At 40.3% G+C, this 13,362-nt stretch overlaps 1 protein-coding gene across 2 annotated transcripts; it reads right to left on the bottom strand.

The window, feature by feature from the left end:
- Nucleotides 1-7,118: 7,118 nt before the first annotated feature.
- LOC121970177 lies at nucleotides 7,119-9,219 on the bottom strand. Of its 2 annotated transcripts, none has more exons than XR_006108865.1 (3): nucleotides 8,934-9,219; nucleotides 7,943-8,829; nucleotides 7,119-7,514 (listed from the first exon to the last, which is right to left on the bottom strand). XR_006108865.1 is itself a non-coding variant. In XM_042520701.1 (3 exons), the coding sequence occupies exons 1-3, from the start codon at nucleotides 9,060-9,062 to the stop codon at nucleotides 7,472-7,474; spliced, it is 312 nt and encodes a 103-aa protein (XP_042376635.1). In that variant the 5' UTR covers nucleotides 9,063-9,219; the 3' UTR covers nucleotides 7,119-7,471. The 2 variants fall into 2 exon arrangements, 1 of the variants encoding a protein (XP_042376635.1); XM_042520701.1 differs by having other exon boundaries at nucleotides 7,943-8,082.
- Between the last annotated feature and the right edge of the window lie 4,143 nt (nucleotides 9,220-13,362).

The following is a 13,362-nucleotide window of genomic DNA, read 5'->3' as shown; positions in this document are numbered from 1 at the left end:
ATAACTGATCGATATTTAGTTTGAGATTTGATTTAGCTAATAAATTTATGTAGTTAGCTAAATCGGTGTATCGTGTGTTGCAGGACTTTATTTAGAGACAAACGTCTGGATACGAGATTTAATGCGATACAGAATACATATGGAGGCGGGTACCTCTTGACTTATCTTTTATGATATTGTCATTTGGATATGCATAGTATTTTATAACTACAAGCAATGAACATGTTTACCTTTGGTATGTCACTGTTTGATATCCATAGCATGTTAGGTTTGTCGCCTGTGATGTATCTGTGCTTATATCTCGTGATTTGTTGCCATGAGTATCTTAGTTTCTTGAGTGACATACCATGTTTTACTGAGGTTAGGACTAGGTTCTGGATTTTTTGTTTTAGTCATGTGTATCTAGATTATCTGATACTTAGGTTTTTATGCCATGACTGGCTTGTGTACCTCTGTTTGTTTGTCATATATGGTTCGTGTACCTAGACCTTGTTCTTTGATCTGTGCATATTGTTGGTACATAGGTTATGGAAGGGGGATATGTTAAGGATCTAGGTTGTTATACCAGAGAGGACCTGTATATCCTGGATCCGTGGATTTGACCTACTGATACTGTGGTACCCATATTATATATATATGGATTTTTCTATGCTGATCAGGATATACCATACTTGTTATGTTCGGGACATATGTTTTGATATTCTATCTGACCTGTGTACTCTAGATTTTGGTATGTGACCATCGCTTTTACAGTACCCATTTTGTATATATGGATATGGTTATGTGGATCAGTTTTTGCTATGCATAGTGATATGCATCATGATTGCATGCTGTGCGATTGTCGGCTCCACTATGGTTGAGCCCATCGCCAGTTACATGTATGCACACACCCCACTCATGGTTTAGTGGTATATCGGCGAGTGTGTGGCGGTTTGTTTCTGGTCATATGACTCTCAGCCAGTAGGCCGCTGATCATTCCGCTCTGTGTTCTCTCTCCGCATTTAGTGTAGCAAACGTGGCCGGGCGGCAGTATTTGGACTCGTTCCTTGCTGTCGGTGACTTAATGTGGTACGGCGAGATACCTCCCGTCATCGTGTGGAGATGAGAGCATTGAGCTCCCCATTTATGATTTGGGGTCGGGAGGAGGGCGTGACATATGCACTCATCGATCAACCTGTGAGTAGTGATGTTAGAGTGCAGTCATCACATGCATTGATTGCATTTATTTTGTTGTTTCGTACTTTGATGGATGCATTTGTGGATGCATTTGTTTGGCATGCATCTGCACATAATGTCCGATTTGATGACCCTTTAGTGTTTAGTTCGTGTAGAGTTCCCGTATTCTGTTACATTTCCTTTATTATATTTCCTTAATATAATTTATTCTGGTATTCCATGTTTATTCATGTTCATAGATATATCTTACTAGGCATGTCTATTGGTATTCATTGAGTTGTTGAACTCACCCCGTGGACACTATCTTTTTCGTGTTATTTATGATGTGTCGCTTGGCATCCTGTTTCTTGGGTCCCGCGTCACATGAGACATGTCTTTTTTGTTTATTGTATGTATATGATATGTGAGTTTGTGAGTTTGTTTAGGTTTATATTTATGTTGTTGTGTTGTTTATTGTAAGCCTAGCGCTAGGATTTCGTTTTGGGTTATGGTGTTGTCTTTTTTCTTGTGTTTTTTGTTTAGTACAGTATAGGTGTTAAATATATATATATACCATGGTTGTTGTATATTCAGTGGTTGTCCAGGTGATGATTATAAGCGTGGTGAGTTGTGTATTTAATTTCCGATGTATATTTGATATGTAAATTGTTTAGATTGCTCCTATTGTCTTCTGAAACTTGAGACGAGGACTTCCTGGAGTGACAATTATGGTAGTGTCGATGCTCTACATTGTGTTTTGGATTTTATCGCTACCAATTTATTTGCATCGAGATTCACTTACGAGTCTTATTTCCTGTGTTTGGATTTTGTGATTTGGTCTTCTCGATGTGACTTTTCGGATTTTGGGACTGCAAGCAGGGGACATCTCAAGCTATAGGAGGTATGTTGGTATCTTTTATCCTACCTTTTGATAGTATAGCGATACTTTGTATTATAGTACATGTATTAGCACTCTTTACTAGTACCTCTAGTTGATATATCATACATTTTATGTATTAGGTAAACCACGATCATGATGACCTTGATAGAGATATTCATCGACCTTAGAGATTAAGGGTTAGTACGGGTGATTTTCATATCATACTAGTAGTTTTATAGCTTCTACTAGTTTGGGAGATGGCGGAGGCATAAAACCTCTTATTATTATTAGTGAGGGTAGTATCTAGTATCTACATATTCATGTTGACTTAGTGAGTATATCATTTTATCTTAGTTAATTTCTTGGTAGATAATTGATTTACTTTTGTTAGGTCGAGATCGGAAGGACCGATTTTTGTCGACTTGAGTAGTGGATTGATATACTTTAGTGCGCGTAGAGGATTAATGTAATCTTGATCAGTTGATTACCGATATAGTTTTGTTGGTGATAGGGGATTGTTATACTCATTTTATAGATGTGATTTTTGGGTTTATTAGTGCTTAGTTTCTAGTACATATTTGATCGAAGGCGGGGAAGACGACCAGCTACCCATTGTCGTACCATCGGGTCAATAGAGGATCGTTGTATCCTATTCCTTGGGGTACTTTAATTTATGGTATATTACAGTTGGATAACTTAGAAGGTAGAATAAAGAATATAGTTGATTGGATTAAATATGTTGATTCTGCATATCTAGTGTGTATATATGATTATTACGGGTTGTAGGAGCGTTTTGATGTACAGTCTAATTGCATGTAGTGGGTGCATACTTTTCTAGTTATGATTGTTGTGGGTTTCTAGTAGATTATACCCGAGTGGTCTGATTGGTTTATTGGAGGTATTTTGTCGATTAAATCTATGTGGTGAAATGTGCACATGTGTTTTATTGGAGATATCTTATCAATTTAATCTGTGTCGTGATATGTGCACATGTGTTTGAGTGTTTTATTGGAGGTATCTTGTGGCTTATGTTTGATATGTGAGTGCACCTGGGTTAGTATGCTTTATTGGAAGTATTAAGTGATTATACTCATTTGGTATGTGTTGTGAGTATTATTTGAGGTGTATTGCCGATTATACCTACGTTGATTTTTGCACACGTGTTCGGTATGTATTGTTGGAGGTATCATATTGAATATACCTGAGTTGTGTGTGTGTTTGATGTATAATACTTGAAGAATTATATTGATCATACCTATGTTGTGTGTGCACGTGTGTCAGGTCTATGATTGGTAGCATCATGATGATTCTACCTATGTTGAATGTAGAATGTTGAGTGTCTACATTATGTTATTGGTTGTATTACTCTGTCAACTAATTCTCCTATTAGTGGGTGACCGACTCACTAGGATGATGATAGAGTTGACTATGGATTTGATTTGCTTACTGGGTTGTTATACCCTAGGCTATCCATAGTGATCTGTGGTAGAGAGATCTCGTGCAGTCTCTAGTGTGATAGTTAGGTGCCTTGGACATTTATGTATTGTTTGTGGTGGAGCGTAGCTCCCACATATTTTTGTTTGTGAGCTCCCACATATTTTAGATGATTGTGGTAGAGCGTTGCTCCCACATATGTAGTATTTCGTGTGATGGAGCATTGCTCTCACACTGGAGGAGTTATTCTTTGGTGATTATATATCGTTGGTGATTAGATATGTTTATTGTTGTGGATCTTATGGTTAGGAATGTCTGTGATACGGACATTATGTGTCTTGGTTTTACCATTCGTGCTTGCGGTGCCCTAGATGTTATCATGGACTCGATGATATGAGTATTCCTAGGATGTTTAGATTGGTTTCCATTGTCTTTGTTGACGATGTGGTGATCTATTTCGGATCCGAGGTGAGTCACGTGCACCACCTTTGCATAGATCTAGAGATGATTCGACGAGAATATCTATATGTGATTATCGGTAGTGCTTGGTTTGTGATGATGTTTGGGACACACGGTCACCAGTAGGAGTATCCACAAGAGATAGAGGTTGTTACTAGTTGAGAGTAAGATCCGCAGTCCATGGGACTCGCAGGATATTATAGACCTTCGTCGAGGGTTTCTTCCGCATAGCTATGCTACTTTCACGCGTGACCATGAAAGTGGACTGTGGATTGCAAGACCAACTTCTAGGAGCTGAAGCGGAGACTAGGCTTGATTTTTGGATTTTATCTTCCGGGGAGGAGGCGTCGTTCTGATGCAGCACGATAGAGTAGACTCCTATGCTTCTCGGTTGAAGGAATATGAGAAGAACTACCACATGATCCGGAGCAAGTCGCCATTATTTTTGCCATGAAGATTTGGCGACATTATTTATATGACGTTATAGTTGAGATTCTCACCGACCATAAGAGTCTCAAATATCTGTATACTTAATCTCCGATAAAGGAGATGGATGGAGTTCTGAAGGATTATGATTGTACCATTAGCTATCACGAGGAGAGCTAATGTGGTTCTTGATGCACTTAGCAAGAAGTCGGAGGACTTTAGCTTGCCAGTGGTGGTCATGACTTGATTTAGGATTCTCCAATTGTGCCTTGAGGATGACGAGCAGGTATTTACCATGGTTGCTCGGTCGTCGATCGGGACGAGGATCAGAGCCCTAGGCTATTGATCATTTGCGGTTTATTTGCGATCGAGATAGCTTCGGGTAGTAGACAGAGTTCACACGAGAGGAGGGTATTATATACTTCCAGGCAGATTATGCTGGTCTTGCAGGAGCTACTTCATGAGACTCATCGCTCTCGATTTGCGATCCATTCAGGTGGAACCGCATGTACCGAGATTTGAGGCGTTCCTATTGGCGGAACAGTGTGAAGGAAGACATCGCAGATTTTGTAGCAAGATGTCTTGTCTGTTAGAAGGTGAAGGATGAGCACCAGATACCTGCCGGATTGTTTCAGCGAATTTTTATTTCCTGAGTGGAAATGGGAACATAATACTATGGACTTTGTGGTGGGTTTGTCGAGGACACGACGAAGTATGACGCGATTTAGGTTATCGTTGATCGATTTACCAAATCAGCGCACTTCTTAGCGATCTTGAGGACTGATTCCCTGGATCGATTGACAGATCTGTATTGTCGGGAGATCATCAGATTACATGGTGTTCCTTTGACTATCATTTCGGATAGAGACCCCCGGTTTACGTCTTGTTTTTGACAAAGTCTGCAGCAGGTTTTGGGCACACAGATATGTTTCAATACAACTTTCCATCCGCAGACAGATGGACAGTTAGAGCGGACCATTCAGACTCTAGAGGACTTGCTAAAGTCTTATGTATTGGATTTTGGAGACAGTTGGGAGGACCATTTGCCATTGGTCGAGAGTTTGCTTATAACAATGGTTTGCATTTGACTATCCAGATGGCACCGTTTGAAGCTTTGTATGGTAGGCTTTGTGGGACACCCACCCTCTGGGAGGAGGTTGGGGAGGCCCAGTTATTGGGACCTCATAGAGCTCAGCTTGTGACAGAGTTGGTCCGTACTATTAGACGGAGAGTGTCAGAGGCACATGACTGCTAGAAGGGTTATGCAGACCGGAGTCGGAGACTCTTAGAGTTCTCTGCAGGTGACCCTGTATTTCGGCGAGTTTCACCCACGAAAGGGGTGAAGAGATTGGCCTCAGAGGTAAGCCAGCTCCGCGATACATTGGACCTTTCCAGATCTTGGAGAGGATTGGAGCGGTAACTGACTGGCTAGCACTACCACCGTCCTTGGTAGGCATGTACGATGTGTTCTACGTGTCTATGTTGAGGAGATACCTACCCGACCCGACACATGCGTTGACAGATATCTCGGTTCTGTTCAGCTCGACGTCACCTATAAGGAGGTTTCGGTACGGATTCTGGACCGGAAAGAGCGTCCGTTGTGGAACAAGACTATCCGGCTGGTTAAAGTCGGATGGCGACAACATTCCGACTAGGAAGCTACTTGGGAGCTCGAGGATACTATCCGAGCTAGATACTCTCATCTTTTTACTTGAGGCGTGTGATTTAATTTACCGTTCAGCATTTATACTTTCTGTCTATTGTTAATACTTGCTGATGGTAGATAACGAAATTTGGGGACCAAATTTTTATTAGTGGGGGAGAATGTAAAATACCGGGAAAAAAAATGGCGAATAATGATAAGGAAATTTTTTCGAAATTTTTAGAAATTTTCTGAGAATTTTTCGGAGCTCGTATGGACGAGTTTACGAGGATAAAAACGGGGCCCGGGAAAATCTGTTTAAACTACCCCGTTTTAGCGAGGAAATATTTATTTTCCTAATTTCCTTTTTCCTTTTCTATTTTTTTTCTTTTTCCTCTTCTCACGTCGTTCCTTCTTCCTTCCCGTGCGCGTGCCCTAGCCATTTCTTCCCTATCAGCGCCGCAATCGCCGCCGGCCATTTCTTCCTCTCCTCCCCTTGTGTTCATGAACCGGCGGCCGAGAGAAACTTCAAGTCCTTCCCTTTTCCCCTACCTCCTCTCTTTCCCGATTCCCCCTTTGCGCACACACTCTGCCTCTCTTGCGGACAACCCGACGCCGAGGCTAAGGGAGACTTGTCACCGGAGCTAGACGGTCACTACAAGAATTCGGACTTTTAACGACGCATTTTAGCGTCGCCATATGTACGTAAAATGCGTCGTAGAACATTTTGCGACGCAAACATGCGTCGCCAGCATGCGTCGCAATTGGTTCGTATGCAAATGTCAATATGATCTTTGGCGACGCATTAAGGTACGCGTCGCCAAAGGTTACAACATTTCGCGACACAAGTATTGGCGACACCTTCTTTTATTACGTCGCCAAATGACGTCGTCAAAGGTGATGTCATTTCACAACACTAATATTGACGACACCTTCTTTTATGCGTCGCAAAAAGGTTCTAACCTGTCACGACACATGAAATGCGTCGCGAAATGTATTTTTGCTATATATTTTTCGTTAATTATTTGTGACGCAATCTATGCATTACAAAATATATTGTTCATTCAGTCACAACATTATAATGTGTCTAAAATACATCATAAAAGTGCAATTTACTATTAATTAGTCAAATATTTTTAAAACATGAACACAACTAGTTAAATATTATCCAAAAGAACATGAGTAGTAAAATGCGCATTACATAATATTGCAAAATAAAAAACTACATAGTCGATGATGGAGGCGAGGGAGGTGGTGAAGGAGGTCGAATTGAAGAGCATGTTGGTGGAGGCTGGAGTGAGAAGCCAGGAATGACCTGTTGAAGTTGGTGCAATAATGTTTCAAATTTTTGATGCCGCTCACGTATAGTCAGATTCTATTCATCGATTGTTTTCTGCATAGTTGCAAATTTTTCATAATCATAATGATGTTTTGAACTGATGTTTGTGGCTCTAGAATCACCCACTACAGATAGTTTAGGTAATGGACCTAAACCCTTCACGTAACGAGACCGTATGCCTGTCATCGCAAGTTGAAGATTAATAAAAATAAAAAAACTTTGAAAAAACAAGTAAAATGGATTCCATCAAATGCCAAGTGGAGAAGGGATATATCATATATGCAATTAGTGAAAACTGAGTGTAGCCTTTATTATCCTTGGCTGTCGAGCACAAGGAGTTCAGAGAAACATATCATCAATACTGGCAAGCTCTCTGAAGTACTATCCTAGAATAAGTCCATTCTATTAAGACCCTAAGCGACAACAAGTAAACCCGTAGAGATTAATATTAAAAAACAAGTGCACTGGAGTTTGTTTATTAACCTTTTTCAATAGACACTTCGAAAGTTTTTTATTAACCAACTATAAGTCACAATAAATAAACTACTAACATAAAAATATTGGAATAAATGTAATTCTACTGCTTCCAAAAAAACAAAAAACTTACCCATTTGCTAAACTGGTTATCTTATCTCGAGCTCCATGGTTGATGATTGTTGTCTGTTGTAACAAGAGTAATCCACCAAGGATTGGAGAAGCGCCAACAGCTGTGGTCCCTAATGTATGTGCAAATACAGACCCAACCCACTCACAGAGTACAGCAAGAACAGATCTCAGACAGCGAAGTTTCAACATTATGTTAACTACTTAGATGCACTATGCAAGAAGGGTTTTAAGTATGTTGAGTCATAGATTTAGTTTGTTGTTTGAATCAATCTTATTTACAGATAATTTCATTCCTGAGATCAGAATAACTCATTGTCATTTTCCATTCAAGTATCTTCCTCCTAGTTTATCTAATTGGAAAAATTAAACAACCAACATCGGCCCAAGATCACTAAATTAACCAAAAGTCAGTTTAAATAATTTGTAAATAGGATTTTATGCATACAACAAATACTTTTGGATCAAGAGTTTCTTTTTCATTAATGCAAGAGCACTTATTTTATAGGAAAACCAACATTTTCAATATAGTACTCCTTTCCTTCTTTGCCAAATGACAGATTAAAAAAAAAGGCCAATCATCAAAAACATCAGTTTCAATGCCATCCTGGTCTGCTCCAGTTATGTACCAATGAGAAAAGCCTAGGTGTGGATGGTAAAAAAATCTAATTGTTATTAACAGTAGCAAAGTGATTCCTCTTGTGTTAATCTTACCTGGATTGTCATAGTAGTAATATCAGTGAATCTACAAACTGCAACTCGACAGAAGTGAAGTCCATGATTGGAAATCTGGAAAGTAAAAAAGCACTAACCTAGTGTATACCTTTCTAACAGAAGCAACCTAAATATACTCCTCCAAAATTTCCTTTTCTCCTATAAGAACAGGAGTTCCTAATTCAAAATTCGGTGCACATTATCATATTTATCGTGATCAACTTCATTCAGAATTAACAACCACTCTGCAACAATTAGATTCCCAACAGAGAGCAAGGTACCTCTTTGGGGAGGGTGGAGTAGGGGGAGGCTAGCATAGAGCGAGGCTTCGATAGCCTCCTCGAGGTCGAGGCGGTCGGCGACATCCCTGCCGATGCGCTCGGTGACATGGAGGTCGGCGGAGGCTGCATCCAGTCCCACGGTTTCGTCGCCCCTACGCCATTACGCGATCGTCGGAGGGCCGCGCATCTGCCGCAAACCCTATGCTACGATAGAAACACCGCGACAGATTACCTGTGAGAGCAACTTGTGGGCGTTTGGTTTGAAGTAATAGGGGTGGGGAATGGGATCCGCAATGCTATCTCAAAAGCATGGGGTTTTAATGCATTAAAATAAAATAAAATAAAATAAGAATTATTTAATAATTTATTTGATTTGTTTTTAAATAATATTTATTTTGATTTATAATATTGTTAAAAGAGAATACCAACCGTTAATTTATTAAAATAAATTAAAATATTAATTATTTAATAATTTGTTGGATTTACTTTTAAATGATATTTATTTTGATTTATAATTTTGTTAAAAGAGAATATGAACAGTTAATGTATTAAAATAAATTAAAATAATAATTATTTAATAAATTTCTTTCTAATACCTTTTCAAATTATATTTATTTTAATTTATAATTTATAAAAATTTTTGAATTTTTTTTTGAATTTTATTTTAGCGATAGTTAATGTATCTACGTCGCCAAATAACCACAATTTGAGGTGGAAAAAATTTTCACTACTATTAGTGACGTTGAGTGCAGAATGCGTCGCTATAGTGTTACATTTGGCGACGTATTTTCTATGTCGTGTCACCAAATGATCTAGGGAAAATTTGCGCTATCTTTTAGCGACGTGGAGTGATGTGCGTGTCGCCAAAGGTCTTCATTTGACGACGCGTATTGTTTAATGCGTCGCTAAATGATACAAAATAAATGTAGGAAAATTTCCTCCTAATGGTCTATCTTTTAGCGACGCGAAACATTCCATGCATCGCCAAAAGGTCATATTTTGCGACGTTGACCGTACTATGCGTCGCTAAAAGTCAGAATTCTTGTAGTGTGTTGAGGAAGACCTAGTTGTATCCGGACGAGGGATTTTTGTTTCAGGAGTTTCAGCGACGATCGTTGACGGTGCGACGGCTACGGCACAGAGGAGGCTGGATTCGGGTCATCTCTCAACCAAATCGACCTTCCCTTTCCTCTCCTCGCGCCACTCACAGTGCTTTTTCCCTCTTTGCTCGCCTGATTGGACCAAGCGACGCTGCTGCAGTGGATCTGCCGCAGTCACCACCGGCTGCCAATTGATTCTCTTCCATATACTTCCCATCCCTTAGTCCCTGGTGATGAGATTTTCTTCCTCGCGCATCACAGCAACATCCGGATTTGCATCAGAGAGGAAGCTCGAGTTGGAATTCGGGTAAGATGTGTTTGGTTCTAGATTTGCAGAATCGGGTTGTATTTTTCTGTTTTGGGATGTTAAGCATAGAAGTGCAACTATTCTGTTGTAGCTCTGGCTAGGGATTGGCTATTCATGGATAGCTGCTGCCACTAGACCCTTTGCTTCGGCTGGTTCCCTAGCTCTAGGGTCAGTAATGGACTTCTCATTTGGTTCGACATGAAGCTTTGGCCAAATTCCCAAATAGCACTAGTTTGGTCACAATTACCGCAGTGAACGCGCTCCGACATTGATCAAGCAGGTAATCTTCTAGAAATTAATGAGTTGTTGGAGGTCAATTCATTGTTTTATCATACTGGTGCAAATTGAATCAAAGATAGTAGGGATTGATCTGAATGGTGGAACGATTAGAGTTAATGGAGCTAACCATAACTGATCGATATTTAGTTTGAGATTTGATTTAGCTAATAAATTTATGTAGTTAGCTAAATCGGTGTATCGTGTGTTGCAGGACTTTATTTGGAGACAAACGTCTAGATACGAGATTTAATGCGATACAGAATACATATGGAGGCGGGTACCTCTTGACTTATCTTTTATGATATTGTCATTTGGATATGCATAGTATTTTATAACTACAAGCAATGAACATGTTTACCTTTGGTATGTCACTGTTTGATATCCATAGCATGTTAGGTTTGTCGCCTGTGATGTATCCGTGCTTATATCTCGTGATTTGTTGCCATGAGTATCTTATTGCCATGAGTATCTTAGTTTCTTGAGTGACATACCATGTTTTACTGAGGTTAGGACTAGGTTCTGGATTTTTTGTTTTAGTCATGTGTATCTAGATTATCTGATACTTAGGTTTTTATGCCATGACTGGCTTGTGTACCTCTGTTTGTTTGTCATATATGGTTCGTGTACCTAGACCTTGTTCTTTGATCTATGCATATTCTTGGTACATAGGTTATGGAAGGGGGATATGTTTAGGATCTAGGTTGTTATACCAGAGATGACCTGTATATCCTGGATCCGTGGATTTGACCTACTGATACTGTGGTACCCATATTATATATATGGATTTTTCTATGCTGATCAGGATATACCATACTTGTTATGTTCGGGACATATGTTTTGATATTCTATCTGACCTGTGTACTCTAGATTTTGGTATGTGACCATCGCTTTTACAGTACCCATTTTGTATATATGGATATGGTTATGTGGATCAGTTTTTGCTATGCATAGTGACATGCATCATGATTACATGCTGTGCGATTGTCGGCTCCACCAGTTACATGTACTGCACACACCCCCACTCATGGTTTAGTGGTATATCAGGCAGGTGTGTGGCGGTTCTGCTGTTTGGCTCCGTTGGTCATATGACTCAGCGTGGTAGCCGGCAGTCAGTTTCGCTCTGTTTGGCTCCGCTGGCATTTAGTGTAGCAGCGTAGTAGCCGGCAGACGGTGGACTCTGTTTGGCTCCGTTGGTCAGGTGACTCAACGTGGTAACCGACAGAGATACCTCCCCGTCATCGTGTACCGGGAGATGAGAGCATTGAGCTCCCCCATTTATGATTTGGGGTCAGAGGACAAGAGTACTCCGACAGCATTTCGTCCACTCGGTCACTGTTCAGGAGTAGTGATGTTAGAGTGCACGGTCATCACATGCATTGATTGCATTTATTTGTTTGTGTTTGCTGCACTTATATGCTGCATTTTGGTGGATGCATTTGTTTGACATGCATACAGGAGACATACTGCGTATCGGTTTGATGACCCTTTAGTTCAGGATAGGAGTTCCTGGTGAGTACAGCTTCCTCGGTTACTTTTCAGTTTTGTATATTTCCTATATATTATTCGGAAGCTGTATTCCATGTTTATTGCTGTTAGATATATCTTACTAGGCATGTCTATTGGTATTCGCTGAGTTGTTGAACTCACCCCCGTGGACACTATCTTTTTCAGGTACTAGGTTATTTATGGTGTCGCTTGCAGCATCCTGTTTGCTGGTCCCCGCGTCACATCAGAAGACATGTCGCTGTCTTTTTGTTGTTTTATCATGGTATATGATATGTGAGTTTTTGGTTCTGTGTTCCGGTTTTATTTCTGGAAATGTTGCTTTGTTTATTGTGTAAGCCTAGCCAGCTAGCAGTTTTCGTTTTGGGTTGTATGTGTTGTCTTTTTCCGCTGTGTTTTTGGTTTTAGTACAGCCGTGTAGGCTGTTAAATATATATATAACTGCGTGGTTGTTTATTTTGTTCCAGCCGAGTGGGCTGATGATATAAACTGCGTGGTTGTGTGTATATTCCAGCCGCTTGTGGCTGATGTATATTTTGTATGTAGAATTGCTTCAGATTGTCACCCGTACAGGGGAGGTGCTGCCGAAATTTCTTCGGACAGGGACTTCCTCGGGGCGTGACACACGCTACTACGCCCAGTCACCGAAAGGAATAGCAGCTGAGGTCGACAGAGCGGAGGAGTCCCGACTGAGCGGCTACTTCGCTCGGCCAAGCAGCGGGACCATTATTATATCTCTCGATATTCTTTTGGGAGATAGTGTCGCTGACACGAGGCATGGTCAACAGGCGGATCGTATGACGTAAGCTTCTACTATCTTGTCAGGGATATGCATGTCCTGTTAAGGTATGATATTAGAGGTACTTTCCTGACAGGTCCTTTCATAGAACGCATTGGAGAGCGTGTTCATGCCTCAAGGAGCGTGCATTTCGCCCACTAGGACTCTATATAAAGGGAGGTCCAAGCACCGACGGAGGTATGCGTTATTCATTGTTTGCGCTTGTGTTACTATTACTCTGCTTTCCTCTACAGTTTCGGTGATTGACTTGAGCGTCGGAAGGTCAACGACGGGGACTCCTTCCCTGACTCAGCAGTGACATTGCTTATTTTCCATAGTAAAATGTGATCTACATCCAGTCAATACAGTAATCACATTTTCAGTTTTCCACTTTCCCATTTTCTGACGGTATCACTTTCCTTAACATTATTTTAGTATTTATTTATAATCTTTATAAAAGGA

The sequence above is a fragment of the Zingiber officinale genome, chromosome 4A (assembly GCF_018446385.1).
Source record: "Zingiber officinale cultivar Zhangliang chromosome 4A, Zo_v1.1, whole genome shotgun sequence".
In the NCBI taxonomy this organism is placed as follows: Eukaryota; Viridiplantae; Streptophyta; class Magnoliopsida; order Zingiberales; family Zingiberaceae; genus Zingiber; species Zingiber officinale.
Note: the sequence above shows the minus strand (reverse complement) of the source record. Positions and strands in the feature narration are given on the sequence as shown.